The 15087-nt window shown below is 44.9% G+C and overlaps 1 protein-coding gene across 1 annotated transcript in view; it reads left to right on the top strand.

The window, feature by feature from the left end:
* ADCY5 (adenylate cyclase 5) overlaps nt 1–13493 on the top strand; it is a 274316-nt gene extending 260823 nt beyond the window's left edge. Inside the window, exons 18-21 of the mRNA XM_069064945.1 lie at nt 3704–3967; nt 5838–6042; nt 8524–8648; nt 10308–13493. Of these exons, the coding sequence (XP_068921046.1) occupies nt 3704–3967; nt 5838–6042; nt 8524–8648; nt 10308–10436 (723 nt within the window). The 3' untranslated portion in view covers nt 10437–13493. The remainder of the gene's footprint in view (nt 1–3703; nt 3968–5837; nt 6043–8523; nt 8649–10307) is intronic.
* The last annotated feature ends 1594 nt before the right edge of the window (nt 13494–15087 follow it).

Genomic DNA, 15087 nt, shown 5'->3' with positions numbered 1-15087 from the left:
GATGCACATGTATACAGCTTCTGCCATCATGTAGTTTATGTGACTTCAGACAAGTCACTTAACATTCTTGCCTCAGTTTCCTCATCTGTAAAATGAAGGAGCAAGGTTAGATGGACTCTGAGATCCTTCCAGCTCCAGATCTGTGATCTAACAATTAGAAAGCCACACGTTTGACATATGTTGTCAAATTCAAGAATACATAAATGAAAGATGTTGAAGGCTATAGAAAGATCAAAAGGAGAGAAATCAGTGTGGACTTGGAGGACTTTCGGAAGTGGGACTTAAGGTTCTAGGAACAGCATGAACAGAGACGCAAAGGTAGGAATGAGTATGGCATTAGAGGGAGAGGAATTTTGAGGGGGCCAACTCAGCTGGTGTCTAAGGTGGCAGGAGCTAAGGTTTATTATGTAAAGTGGGGTTAGATTATGAAAGGCTAAAATGATCAGAAAAAGTCATATAATAAAGCAGTCCTTGAGAACTATTGATCCTGGCCATGTTGTGTAAGGTCAGAGAAGAGGAAAACTAGTCAGGAAACTATTATATTAACTTGGATTTAAGTGATAAGTGCTTGGAATAGAGTGTTAGCAATGGAAGAGGGGAGCAACAAAGCAAATGAATAATCAATAGGACCTATTGATTGACAGATAGGATACTGAAATACCAATACTTCAAAGGTATGTGATCTTGGTGTTCCCTTCAGTGATGCTGATGACAACCCCTCTCTACCTTATTAGATGGTCTTCCTAAGTTTCTCTGGCTTAAAAAAAAACAAACAAAACTTAATGGCTTTGCAGCCAACTTCTGGTGAAGAACCTCTCCAGACTTAGTTACAGAGGCCCCTTAGTAGAAATATAATCCATCAATGGACCCTTCCTTTTGCAGCCTTTTCCACACGGTAAGACCAGTCAGCATTTCAGTAGTTCCCAAGAATGCTTCTGTACATCACAACGAGACATTAAAATAGGAAGGCAGTGGAGGCACTGATGAGATATTTGAATTTAAGTTGAGGAGTAGTACCTTTTTATTTTTTTGCTTTATTGAAGGGGGAAGGTAGGACAGTTGGGGTTAAGTGACTTGCCCAAGGTCACACGGCTAGTTTCTGTGTTAAGTGTCTGAGGCCACATTTGAACTCAGGTCCTCCTGACTCCAGGGCCAGTGCTCTATTCACCACGCCACCTAGCCGCACCAAGCGGTAGTACTGTTAAGCAAAAATAAGCAAGTTTGGGCTAGAGAGGAGGTTATGGGGAAGATTGTGAGTTCTGTTTTGTACTCCTTGAGTTTGAACTATGGATTCAGTGTAGAGGGGTCCAATAAACAACTACAGACTGAACCTCCAATTTAGGAGTCTTTGGCACAGACATAATGGTTAAAGTTTTAAGAATGGATGAGCTCTCTGAAGAAGAGAATGTAGAGGAAGAAGAACACAGGATCAGGGACAGAATCCAGGGTTAAGCTGTAGGCTAAAGGAAGAAGAAGGAAATGATTATAAGTAGACTAGTAGCCAAAAAGTCTCTGCCCTTGGGGAGATCCCATTGTAATGAGAGGTTTATGTCACTGGCACTGTCTAGTCAGGGAGACCTGACCCATTCAAGCAGGAAAAGGTCTGGAAGGATGGATTAGAGAGAGGAAAAACTGCAGTCAGAGAAACCAATCATTTTGTAAACAATCCAGCAGCAGTGAAGTGATTAGAATCCAGATTAAGGTCTTGACTATAAGAGTGAAGAAAAACAAGTTGAGTGACTGAATCATTTGTACTGTCACTTAATAGGGGCATCACTTCATGTCTTGTGGCCTATTTCCTTCTCTGTAGAAAAGAGAACACTAAAGTCATCTCTAAGGCTCCTTCGAACTCTAACATTCTGGGACTTCATGACTTTAAGAACGCTGATGTCCAGTTGTTTCAGTCATGTCTGACTCTCTGTGACCCCATTCAGGGTTTTCTTGGCAACAATAATGGAGTGGTTTGCCATTTCCTTCTCCAGTTCATTTTATAGATGAGGAAACTGAGGCAAACAGGGTTAAGTGACTTGCCTAGGGTCACACAGCTGGTAAGTGTCTGAGGCCAGATTTTAATTCACAAAAATGAGTCTTCCTGACTTCAGGCCACACCCTATCCACTTTGCCACCTGGCTGCCCCTGACTTGAAGAATGCATATAAAGTGTACATGTAAAGTAATATGCAAATGAATACAAAATCCTGTATTGTAAACAACAGATACATTTTCTTGTTGTTGTTCAGTCATGTCCAACCCTTCATGACCCCATTTGGGGTTTTCTTGGCAAAGATACTGGAGTGGTTTGCCATTTCCTTCTCCAGTGGATCCAGTGGCTCCATTTTGTCAGGCAATCAGAGATTAACTGACATTCCTTGTGACATACATAAGAGCTTCACAGGCACAGTGATCTATCTACTGAGTCACTGATTGCCTGTAGATAAATGCTAAAGGATAAGAAACAGTGGCATGACCAGAGAGAGCTGCCTGGGGATAGTGATTTTTGAAAAGGGAAAGGGACACAGGCTGGTGGAAAGAAATATGACAGTCATTCCTGAGGGTTTAATGTAGAGGGTGCAAGATCCGTATGGTTGTGAAGCTCTTATGTCACAAGGAATGTCAGTTGTCAGGCCAGGCTGACACGAGGTCATAGCTCAGGGCAGCTGTGGAGTTCTAAGGCTTTTTTTTTTCTGACTAATTACCCAACGTCTCCCAAGCACTATCAAGCACTGTGTTAGGTGCCTTGAGGGATACAGAAATAAACAAGAGATGGATCCCTTTCCCAGCATAGTGTTCTCTCTCCCCCTTTTCCTCTGCCCATCCTTTAAAGCCCTATCTAATTACTACCTCCTCCCAGAAGTTTTGCCTGGTCACCCTAGTATGGGTAACCTCTTTCCCTCTGACTCAGTGCTTTGTTTTTTAACCCTATAACATACTTACCAGGTGGTATTAAATGAGATAATATTTCTAAAGCACTTAGCACAATGTCCAGTCCATAGGAGGTAGCTTTAAAAAAATGCTTGTTCCTTCCCCTTGCAGCTATCTTTGTTGGTGTCTTATCTAAACTCTGCATCACAACCTCCTCCCCAGACCCCTAGGACAGTGCTCGGCACAGAGTAGGTGGTGGTGTTTTCAGTTGTGTCTGACTCTTGACCCCATTTGGGGTTTTCTTGGCAGAGATACTGAAGTAGTTTGCCAATTCCTTCTCCAGCTCATTTTATGGAGGAGGAAACTGAGGGAAACAGGGTTAAGTGACTTGCCCAGGGTCACATGATTAGTAAGTGTCTGAGGCCAGGTATGAACTCGGGAAGACGAGTCTTCCTGACTCCAAGCCCAGTGTTCGATTCACTGCTGCCCACACAGGTACATAATATTTACTGAATGAATAAAGAATAGGTCCATATTACCTACTTCGAGATTTTATCTACTGCCATCTTAAATTCTTAGATTTCTCTTTATCTTTCTCCATTGTAACTGGAAGGCTGGGTCCATTTCTTCTCCCCCCTCTCCTTCTTTCTACTGTTTTCCTTCTTCCTTCCCTCCTTATCTTCCACCTTCCTTTTCCTCACTAGCTCTGTCCCTTTCCCTCTTTTCCTCTGCCCCTCCATGACTCTCTCTACTTGCCCTTCCCTTTCCTCTGTTTCCTCCTTTCCCCTCCCCTCACTCCCTCTCTCCACAGCCCCTCTCTTACCTGCTCCCTCTCCCTCCAGGCCACAGAGGAGAAGGAGGAGATGGAGGAGCTCCAGGCCTACAACAGAAGGCTGCTACACAACATCCTGCCCAAAGACGTGGCGGCACACTTCCTGGCCCGTGAGCGGCGCAATGATGAGCTGTATTACCAGTCGTGTGAATGTGTGGCCGTCATGTTTGCCTCCATTTCCAACTTCTCCGAGTTCTACGTGGAGCTGGAGGCCAACAACGAGGGGGTGGAGTGTCTGCGGCTGCTCAATGAGATCATCGCTGACTTTGATGAGGTGCTGGGGCTGCAGGGAACATGGTGGCAGGGGCTCCTCCGGGGATCATCTGTTTTGGATCCTGCCATTGGACAGATCCTAAACCCTCATTCAGTCAAATGAGACAGTTTTAGATTTAAAGACAGACAGGCCCCCTCTCTGTCCCCTAGCCAGAGTCAGAGAAGTCGTGACCTTTACAAGCCACTGGTTTTCTTACAGACTGGCAAGTCTAACCTCTTCACTTTCAGGTCTTAGAGGAGCAGGCAGTAACTGAATTAACGGGATGAAGAGATAATGTGGAATGGGCCCTTTGAGGGATGTAGAAAGAGAAATCTTCATTCCTCCCCCTCCCCCAAAACACATATACGGGAGCACCCAACAGTCCGAGAGGTACATGTTCATTCCTGAATCTCTGCCACAAGGAATGCTGTAAGGCTGGATCATACTCAATCACTGGGTGCTTTCAAAGATGGCACTTGGATGTTGGGGCAGGGGAAGAACCCAACTTTGAATATCTGAGCTGAGTTAATCTCATGTGCTCTAGCTTTGTCCCAAGTGCTGGGGGGAAATGCAAAGGAAGAGAGATAACCCTCACCTTTAGTGACTCTCTAACGGGGAAGCGGTGCATAGATATCAAATTAAGGACAATAGGGATAAAAGCAAAAAACACAAGAAGTTACAGTTGGATAAAACACATAACACAAGCAGACACAAAGGGTTAGAGTGACCAAGGGCAAATAGAACTGGGAATAATGAATTTGGAGGGGGGGAGTAGTAGTCATTGAAGAGAAACCTCTGGAAGGAAGTTAGGGACAGGGCTTAACTGTGTGGAGCCAGGAGTAGTGGCTTGTGTGAAGCCTGGGAGATGATGAGAGTAAAAGCCTGGAGAAGTCTTAAGGGGCCATGTTAGCTGTGTTCAAGGACTTAAAAGACTGTCACATGGAAGAAGAATTACACTTGTTCTACATGGTCCCAGAGGGGAGAACTAGGAAGACTGTGTGAAAGACTTGCAGAGGCAGCTCTCAGTTCAACTGAAGGAAAAACTTCCTAACAATCAGAGCTGTTATAATTGGAATGGACTCCTTCAGGAGGACAGTGGGCTCCCTCCCACTAGAGACTGTGTAGCAGAGCCTGGGTCATCGCTTGTTGGAGATGTCAGGGAGGGGATTCCTGTTTAGGTATGGGTTGGGCTACTAGCTCCTAATTTTTTTAACAACAAAAAAATGTGTTGTGAACTCCCATAAGGGGTTTGTACATATACAAAATACATCTGTAACTTAAATGGGCAATTATTTACTTTTTAAGACACCATTTAAGAATTTTTAGCACAAATTCCCCTGGACCATGATTGAGAGCACCCAAATGGGAACCACTGGGCTAGAAGTCCTCTGAGATTCTCACATAATGCTTTATATGGTGTACAAAGCACTTTCTCCACCTAACCCCACAAGTATTATTAATCTCCATTTTAGAGACAGAGAAAAGGGAAGTAAAATAACTTATTTTAGTAAGGTCACACAAGCAGCAAGTGGTGATGGAAGACCTTGAACCCAGGTCTTTCCACTCTGACATTCCATCAATTAACTAGAAGTAGATGAGTTATGGGGCTGGGGCAGCAGTGAGGTATCCTCAACTGGAATGGAGCTCATGAGCCTTTGAATGAGGGAAGATTTATGTGGGTAGACAGGCAAAAAGACCCTAAGTTACAATTAAACTGTGGCAAAAAACCCTTAAGTTTAAGACTTGGATCCTTGGATCTTGTTAGGGAGATAAGATACGTAAGAAAATCAAGAGAGCCTGCCCTCAGTCCTTCAGTTTATGTTTTCTCTGTCTTGTCGTCTGCATGATCCCTGGGTCCTGGGGACTCAAGCTCTTCTCTTTCATTGACTAGATCATCAGTGAAGATCAGTTTCGACAGCTGGAGAAGATCAAAACCATTGGCAGCACTTACATGGCAGCCTCGGGCCTCAATGACTCCACCTATGACAAAGCAGGGAAGACGCACATCAAGGCCCTGGCAGACTTTGCCATGAAGCTGATGGACCAAATGAAATACATCAATGAGCACTCCTTCAACAACTTCCAGATGAAGATAGGTGAGGGCGGGAGCTGTGGGACCGTCACCCTCTGGGCTGCCGTTCACCCTTTCCAACCACATTCAAGTTATGTGTAATTTCCCCTCTCCGTTGTCTTGAGGCCTCTGAGTCCATCAGAGGATTATCTTAGCCGGTCAGTCAGCAAGTCTAAAGCTTCTAAGGTGCTTTGGCACTCTTGGGTATAAAGGACAAGACATGGCCTTGGCCCTTGTCGAACCCTTTCTGGGACAGGGATGGTATGATATATTCACAAGCTGTCAAGAAAGACCTATTTAAAATACTTGAAGGAGATGAGACTTGAGCCAAATGCTGAAGGATGGTAAGGCTGTCAGGAGGAAGAGGACAGGGCACTCCGGGCAAGATGTCCACCAGGAGTACAGGTCCAAAGGCAAGAATGATTAGGTCCCATTCATGGCACAGGGAGGAGACCTGAGCAGAGCTGAAGGCTTGGGGTGGAGAACAGTAGAAGATGATGGATGGGCTGGATGAGGACAATTACAGAAAACCTCAGCTTCTGTCTGAGAAGTTTAGACTATCCAGAGAGCGCCTAGGCAAGGGTGAGTAGGCAGAGCAGCTACAAATGTCTGAGCAATGGAGTGAGAAGTTGAGGGCAGTTCTTAGGGTATATCTGAAGTCTTGGATGAGAAGAGACTGAAAACAAGAAGGCCAGTTAGGACTAGACTTCAGTTGTAATTCTAATAGAAGGTGACCAAGGCTTAAAGGCATTGTAGTAGAAGGAACACTGGATTTAAAGTTAGAGGACCTGGGTTTGAATCTCAACTCTGCTACCTGTGTGACTTTAGTCTCTTCGTTTATGAATTGAGGGGGTTAGACTCAATCAGTCAACATGCAATTACATGTCAGCAGGCCCTGGAGTTAAAAGGACAAAAATGAAACTGATTCCTTCCAGGCCTAAATCCCATGATCCTAAGAACTAAGCAAGAGTAGAATAGAAAGGACAGATATGAGGTCTTTTGAAGGAAGAAACGATTGTATCTGAGAACCAATTGATTGAATATGGAGGGAAAGGGAAGCATCACAAGTGGAAGCGAGAGTTCTATATTGGATGACCCACTACCACTTTAAATGCATCAAGTCCAAGTGGAGATGTCCTGTAGATAGCTGGAAGTATGAACCCATGATTTGGGTTAAGGGTAAAGGTGGGGCATTAGGTGGCATAGTGGATAAACCCTGAGCCTTGAGTCAGGAAGATCTGAGTTCAAATCTAGCCTCAGGTACTCACTAGTTGTGTGACCCTGGGCAAGATACTTAACCCTGTTTGCCTCAATTTCCTCATCTGTTAAATGAGTTGGAGAAGGAAATGGCAAACCCCTCCAGTGCCTTTGCCAAGAAAACCTCCAATGGGGTCACGCAGAGTCAGACACAACTGAAATTACCGGGCAACAACAATAAAAGGTGGAGAGATATAAGGGTCCCCCTGTGAACTTCTGGGAGTTGGGAAAGAGTACAAGGAGAAAAGTGGAAGACAGAAGACTAAGCTTTGAGAATTCCCATGGGTAGAGGAAAGGAAAAGGAGCCAGGGAAAACAGTCCGAGGGGTAAAAGACATGAGAGGATTAGTGGCAAAGAAACCCAGATAGGAAAGAAAAGATAGATCAGCAGAATAGCATGTGTTAGGGAAGTCAGGGAAGAGACTGGACTGACAAGAGGCAAGGGAGACACTGATCAGAGACTTAGAGCTGGAGGGGAACATCTTAGAGATCATCTAGTCCGGCATTCCTGTTTTATAAGGGAGGAAACTGAGGCCCAGAGAGATTCAGTGACTAATGCAAGACCATACAATGTAGGCGGTATAATGGGATTTTCAGAGAGCTGGCTTTGGCGCCAGGACACACGCTAGCTGCGTGACCTTGGGCAAGCACTTCTCAGGGCTTTGGGCAACCCTCCAGGACTACATAGGTTTTAGCTTGCACTATCCAGAACCCCTCACTTGGGAGTTTGCTGTCCCGATGATGTTGAAGGTTCGGTCCCTATCCCTACCCCACACAGATCTGGGATTGAAAAACCTGTTTTTTCTGACTTCAAGTTCATTAATGAGCCATCTCAGAAGTGGGGTGAGGATAGAATTGTAGAAGGTTAAGGAATGTGTTAAGTGTGTGGTGAGGAAATGGAAGCAGCACCTTCTAAAGCACTTACTGGAGAAATCTGACAGCAACTGGGAGAAGAATAAAGAAGGGAGAGAAATTGGGTCAAGCAAACTTCTTTTTTCCCCCTTTTCCTTTCAGGATGGTAGGGACCTGAGTGTTTTTTTTTTGATGGTAAGAGGTAAGGAGGCAATAAAGGGGGAGAGACTTAAAGACATGAAGCCAGGGATGACTGAGAAAGACCCCTCAGGAGCTAAGGGATGGGATTGGGTACAGGAGTGGGGAAGGTAGCCAACCCCTTCTCCCCCACCCCCCAAAAAAAGCATAGCCTATTTGAGAGCTTGATGCTTTTTTCTCCCTGTGTTTTCTGCTAATAGGGCTCAACATTGGCCCTGTGGTGGCTGGGGTGATCGGAGCTCGCAAGCCTCAATACGATATTTGGGGCAACACAGTGAATGTAGCCAGCCGCATGGACAGCACTGGCGTGCCTGACCGCATCCAGGTAAGCAGCAGATCATCTCAGTCATCCCCCTGCCTCCAGTCCACACAGATGAGGTTCTTCCCTATGCTGAGAGATCTCCGAGGATGGGGATCTCAGAGCTTTCACTATGGGGCTGTTAGATTTGGGGATAAGGGACTGATTGACCCTGACAGTTTGATTTAAATTTTAGGAAACAATTTTTGCAAAAATTTGTCAATCTCACAGTAGGAGATAGTTAGACAGTATTAATATTAACCAATGGACTGATTATCCATGATCCTAAACTGATAAAACATTCCCTGGATGTAGAGCCAGGGCACTATAAGAGCTAGAGGAAGATAAAAATATATTTTGCATGACTTCACATGTAGGATTGCTATTACATTGCTTGCCTTCTCAATGAGTGGGAGAGGAGCAGGAGGGAAGGAAAGTATTTGGAACTCAAAATTTTTTAAATGAATAAAAAGAGAGATAGCGGAAGAAGAGACAATCCCGTTGGGTGGAGGGTGGGAATGGGGAGAGAGGTTCCAGACTAACAGAGGAGGCCAGTCAGTGCCATCAGGAACATACACAGAGGAAACAAACATGTGAAAGAGAAATGGGCTTTAGCTGACTACAGCCATACGAGACTCAAATGGCAAGAAGGCCCAGTGAAAAGCAAGCTTGGATTCTACCAGATTAGTTTAGATGAAATAGTCTGACTCATTAAAAACTACTGTCCTGCTGCGGATGCTTTGCCATCCTCCCTACACACAAACACACATGCCTAGAGGAGATGGAGGGAAACATTTTTCCATTCTCCATTCATCAGGGTCAGGAACTTGTGGGCCTTCCCTTCTTGCCACCCAGCTCACACCCTCCCTAATAGTGGCCCATAGCCTCTTAAATTTTGATGGTCTGTCAGAAACAGTTTGGTATAACAGGAAAAATATTGTTCACTGTTCTGAGAGTCAGAAGATCTCCTGGATCTGTCACTAGCTAGCTGTATGACCCCAGGCAAGTCACTTAACTTCTGCAAAATGTAGGGGAAGGACTAGACTCCTGGTGACCCTTCCAGCTCCAAGATTTAAGAAGTGACACTAACTCCATTCCAGGGACTACAGACAGACATATACAAAACCATGAGGCAGCTTGCCATAAAGCGGCCACTAGGGCCCTCGAGGCTCAGGGTCGCACCATGTGGCTGCAGACTTGTCAAAGATCATTCAGTCCTCTCCTTCCTGCTTCCCCAAAGAAGGCAGCTCTAATGGAATTTTGTAATTGCAACAAAATACTGTCAAGACACACGATTATCCAAATAATGAATTAACTGTGACAACTCAGAATCCCCTTGTCACCGCTGCTCAAACAAGTTCAAGGTGTTGACCTGGGCAGGAGGCCCAGGTATGATTTTCTGAACTGCTTTATTGTTTGAGATCATTTGCACCCCTTCAAACTCTGTTAGCATAGATGAATGCCTTGGTTCTGCTCGATATTTCAGAGATGAAGGTCCTTTAGCGAATACATCCATTTCTACCTTTCTATTCTTTTTGTGGCACAGACCACGCGTCTGGGTCAAGGACACAATGTGAAGAAATGGCAAGGCCTCTGGAGGCTGTGGCACTGGTGTGGCTTCCCAGGGTACACATCCTCCAGATTTCTTCTTCAATCCCACTCCTCTTTTCCTCTTTCTTTCCCCAGGTGACCACTGACATGTACCAGGTGCTGGCTGCCAACACATACCAGCTGGAGTGCCGGGGTGTCGTCAAGGTGAAAGGCAAAGGAGAGATGATGACCTACTTCCTCAATGGAGGACCTCCACCCAGTTAGCAGCAGGCAGGGTGGGCAAAGCTGTACCAGGCAGACCGGCTTTTGGAGAATTGGAAAATGACTTCTTTTGTGCCAGGCAAGGTGGGCAGGCCTAGCTCTAGTGCCCACAGGGTGTCCTGGTGTATTTTTCCACAGTGACTCCAAAACCAGCTTTCTCCTCTCCTTGGGGGCAGGAGCCCCAGAAGGACCCTGGGGGAGCCAACTTCCCTGAGAGCACTAAGTTGACCAAAGATGTATCTGGCTCTGTATGTCGGCTAGGAGAAGATCTGAATCATTTGAGTTTTCTGACTGACGGCAGCGTCGGTGCCATAGGGTGGAAAAGAGCTTAGTATTTATTGGCATAGTGCAGCCTGACACGCTGGTGGAAGAGGCAGGTGCTGCCTGGGGAAGACTTCATGCCCCCAGGGCAAGGACCTGGGGCGTCAGCCAGGGAAGGCTCGGGGATCCCCACAGATGCTGCTTTTCTGTGCAAGCTTTTTAAAACTCCGATGGTGGCCTGGCCTTTGTCCCACTGAGGCCTTCTGGCATTGCTGGCCGTGGCACTGTCACAGGAAGGACTTCTAGCCATATTAACTGTGCCCTCCTCCGTCCTCCCCACCCCCTTTACAAGCAGGCAGTACACCTAGGCTAGACAAGACTCTATACAAGGCGGGGAGGGCGAGGGAAGGGGTAGCAGGAGGCTCCCATGGCTCTGAGAAAAGCAAATATTTATTAAACAAAACGAAAACAGTTCTCCGTGCCCTTCTTTAGCACGTGCTAGTCTGCCGCGTTCGAGAGACATGAATAAATCAACACTTCAGGCCAGGGTGCTGGGGTTTGGGGAAGGGAGGTATCCCAGCCCTGAGATTTGTCATTTTTGTATCTTTTATTTTGTAATATTGAAAACTTGGAGATCTAACAGAGATACCAAATTCTATATTTTGTAAATTCTCTATCAGAAAGCGGCTGTGTGCAGCAGGGTGTCGTTGCTGGTGTGTACGGCTTGTCTATTTGTATGTATGTATATAAGCTGTGGAGCCAGGCCCCGCCCTGTGCTGTTGTCTCATTTCCCATTTGGCAGTTTTCAGTTTTACAGGGTACAATCAGCGGTGGGTTCATCTGCTTCTGGGACCTCAGGGTAAATTAGGTACTGTACTTTCACAATGGGAGTACACACACACACACGCACACGCACATGCACACGTGGGCGCACACACGCACACAACTCACTTCCCTCTATAGAAGAACATAAATGGTAAGTGGGTGCCCAAACCACTAGACGGTTTCTTTCCAGAGCCGGGGTGGGTTTGTGGAATTCTTACTCTCTCTATAAACAGTACTGTGGTCTCACCATCCTACCATCCTACCATGTCAACATAATTTCATCTAAAAAGGCTTAATTTTGTTATACTGGCACCATCTTTGAGCCTGACTGGGGCTACCCTTACCATAAGAGGACTTGAAAATAGCACCAAGTGCCATTTGCTGGTTTCACTTTGATTTCTGTGAAGAGCCTTGGACCAGTTCACCCCTCTTTCTGTTTTTTTTTTTCTCATAAAAACAAAACAAAAACACCCAGCTAACAATTCCTCTGTCTGTCTAAGTTGGTTCAGGAGCACGTGGATTTCCATAGAGGACCTCTATTCCACCTGGAAGGGTGCACCTCAAAGTGGTCGTCGGGTCCTTAGCTCTGTGCTCCAGACCAATGCCCGGGTGGCACCCTTTCCCCCTTATCCCCAGTGATCTGAATCATGATAGCAGAACACAAGAGTTCCTTGAAGGAAACAACCATTTGTTTTGTATTGTGAGGTGGTTTTTTTTTTTTGGTTGCTTGTTTTTGTTTTTGTATTCCCAGCTTCTAGACATAATAGCTGCTTAATACATATTGGAGGAATTGAATTGAAAATAAACCTTTGAGGTTTTCTTTTGAAGACCATATAAAGAACTGGGTTTTGGGTTGGGCTTTTTTTTTGTAATCTATGGAGTGAAGGGAGAGTTTTGATAACTAGTTCGGCTGTGCAGTGAAGAGAATACTTAAACCAAATCCAATGTCTGGGGGCGGATCCATATCTTTGCAACTCTTCACTCTTCTCAGGGCAGAATCGCTCTCTGGGGCTCTCATGGAGAACCAAAATTGGGACCTGTTTCACCGTGCTCAACAATGAAAGTTATCATGAGCACAGAAACTTGTTTTCCTCTCACTGAGATATCCTAGGTTACCTGTGCGCATACACGCACACACACATGCGCACGCACACATACACACATGCACGCACACACACACACACACACCACTACATAATGCCGCTTAATTTCAGCCTTTTATTTGCAAATCCCCTGACCCACACTCCCCACCATGACCGCCTGACTGCGATATGCTGTTCCCCCCACCCCCAGTTAGGGCAAATCTCTGAGGAGCAAAGTGTACAAACTGTAAAACTGCCAAGTCTGCCTTTGTATTATATTCCTGCTGTTACATCCTTTAAGTTCTATGAAGCACCTGTGTTTCCCACTGCATTCTGTTGGCTTTCTTTCATACCCATGGTTGTTTTGGTTTCTGTTTTAAGGTTTGCTTCAAACTTGAGTAAAGTATGTACTCAATCTGCCTGTGTCACCGTGCTCCCTCTTTACTACTGGTCTTTGTTAGAAAACATCTCCAGCCTTCTTAGGAGGTCCTCTCCCACTTCCCCTTGTCACTTTTCTCAGTGTTCCCTTTTCCCCTAAATTTCTTTCCCTTTTTTCTCCCTCCAGTTATCTTTCTTATGCCTCAGTTTTGCCATCTGTAAAGTGAGGGGGTAGAATAAATTGATCCATAATTATGGTCCCTTCCAGGCCTTGAACCTATGAAACTTCTCTCCCTGCCTGTCTGTCCATCCCTTCTACCCCCTTCCCTCTCCAAGCTGTGACTGTTGATGACGTGTAGAGCTTAAGCATCATTTTTCTCTAAGGAGTGTGCACTCTGTTTATTCCTGATCTTGCAAAAAACAAACAAAAAAAAACCAGATACAATTATGATTTCCCATGGAAATTGAAAAAGTCTATTTAAATAATTTAACTATTAAACACTTTCACTGGTTATGTGTCCTGGTTTGATTTGTAGCAAGACCCTAGGGAGGTCTAGTTCTGAAGAGATACACATATTTACCTTCACTGAGCCCAGCCAGTATGGATTAGATGGAGGGGAAGCTGCTGGAAACTAAACTGCCAGGGCAGAATATTCAAACAGACCATCTTCCCCAGCAGCCATGTTCACATGCTCATCTGTTCTAAACAAAGCAGCTGTCTCTTCTGTGCCTGGCGTGTTGTTAGGGCTTTATGGTACTGATATTTGGGTTTGATTTTTTTTAATAAGTAGGAAGAATCTTTAAGGCTTGGGATACCCAATTTCTGTTGTCTCTGTGGATGTCATCAGCATAATGAGTTGGTTGGACTGAGTTTTCCTGTTGTACTTCTGTTTATGCTAGAAGTGCATCAACTTGCCCTTCCTCTACCCCTCAACTACTTCAAAGAGAGACCAGGTTGCCAATCAGGGTCTTTAAAGTATAACAATGATCATGGGCATACTCACAAAGTAGAAGCGGCATCGAAAACTGACTCACTGATATCCTGTAAAACCAGCTGAAGAAAGTTGTCATTCATAAGTGCTCAGTTAAAGGAACTGAGGATGATTACCTGATGAGGAAAAGACCAAGATAAAAAAGTATATCCTCTTAGGATAATAACGTAGACCTCTTTCCCTTCCCACCCAACACCATGAACTAGATCACAGAACTTCAGAGCAGGAAGGAACCTCCCAGGCCATCTAGCCCAACAACACCCTCGATAAATGGTCATCTGACCTCTTCTTCAGAAGGAAGCCTGTTCTACTTTTGGACTTCTATTAGGCAGTTTTCCCTTATTGTGAACCAGAGTGTGCCTCTGTAACTTCTACCTATTGCTTCTAATTCTGTCCTCTGGAGCCAAACAAAACAAGTCTAATCCCTCAACCGTGTAGCAGTCCTTCTAATATTCAAAGAAGTTGTCACATTTCTCATAACTCTGCTTTTCTATGTTAACCCCAATCTTTCAACCAAATATGAATAGCATGATTTCTAGTCATCCTGGTTCACATTCCTGTGGATGCATTCCATAGTGCTCTATAATGTTGGGCTGAATGAAGTACTCCACTGGTTATACCGCTCCGTGGGGGTCTAACCAGGGCAGAGTACATACGGTCTGTCACTATCCTTATTCTGGACCCTCTAGTGCAACTCAGGATTGCAAGAGCCTTTTCAACTACCACAAAGCACTACTGAGTCATATGAATTTTTTTTTTGCACTAAAACATCCAGATCTTCACATGAAATGCTATTCTATACTTAGCTGAATTTTTAAATCTATGTTGAAGATTTTTGTATCATCCCTGTTAAATTCTATTTTATTAGATTTAATCCATCATTATAGCCTGTTAAGGGAAGCTAGGTGGCAGAGCAGAGAAAGTACCAGGCCTGGAGTCAGGAAGACTTGAGTTCAAATCTGTAGATATTTCCTGGCTGTGTAACCCTGGGTAAGTCACTGAACCTTGTTTGCCTCAGTTCTACATCTTTAAAAATGAGCTGGAGAAGGAAATGGTAAACCACTTCAGTATCTTTGTAAAAAACAAAACAAAACAACCAAATAGGGCCACGAAGAG

The sequence above is a fragment of the Petaurus breviceps genome, unplaced genomic scaffold, assembly GCF_028583685.1.
Source record: "Petaurus breviceps papuanus isolate PSGF00001 unplaced genomic scaffold, PetGlider_PUasm1.0 90654, whole genome shotgun sequence".
NCBI classification, from domain to species: domain Eukaryota; kingdom Metazoa; phylum Chordata; class Mammalia; order Diprotodontia; family Petauridae; genus Petaurus; species Petaurus breviceps.
Note: the sequence above shows the minus strand (reverse complement) of the source record. Positions and strands in the feature narration are given on the sequence as shown.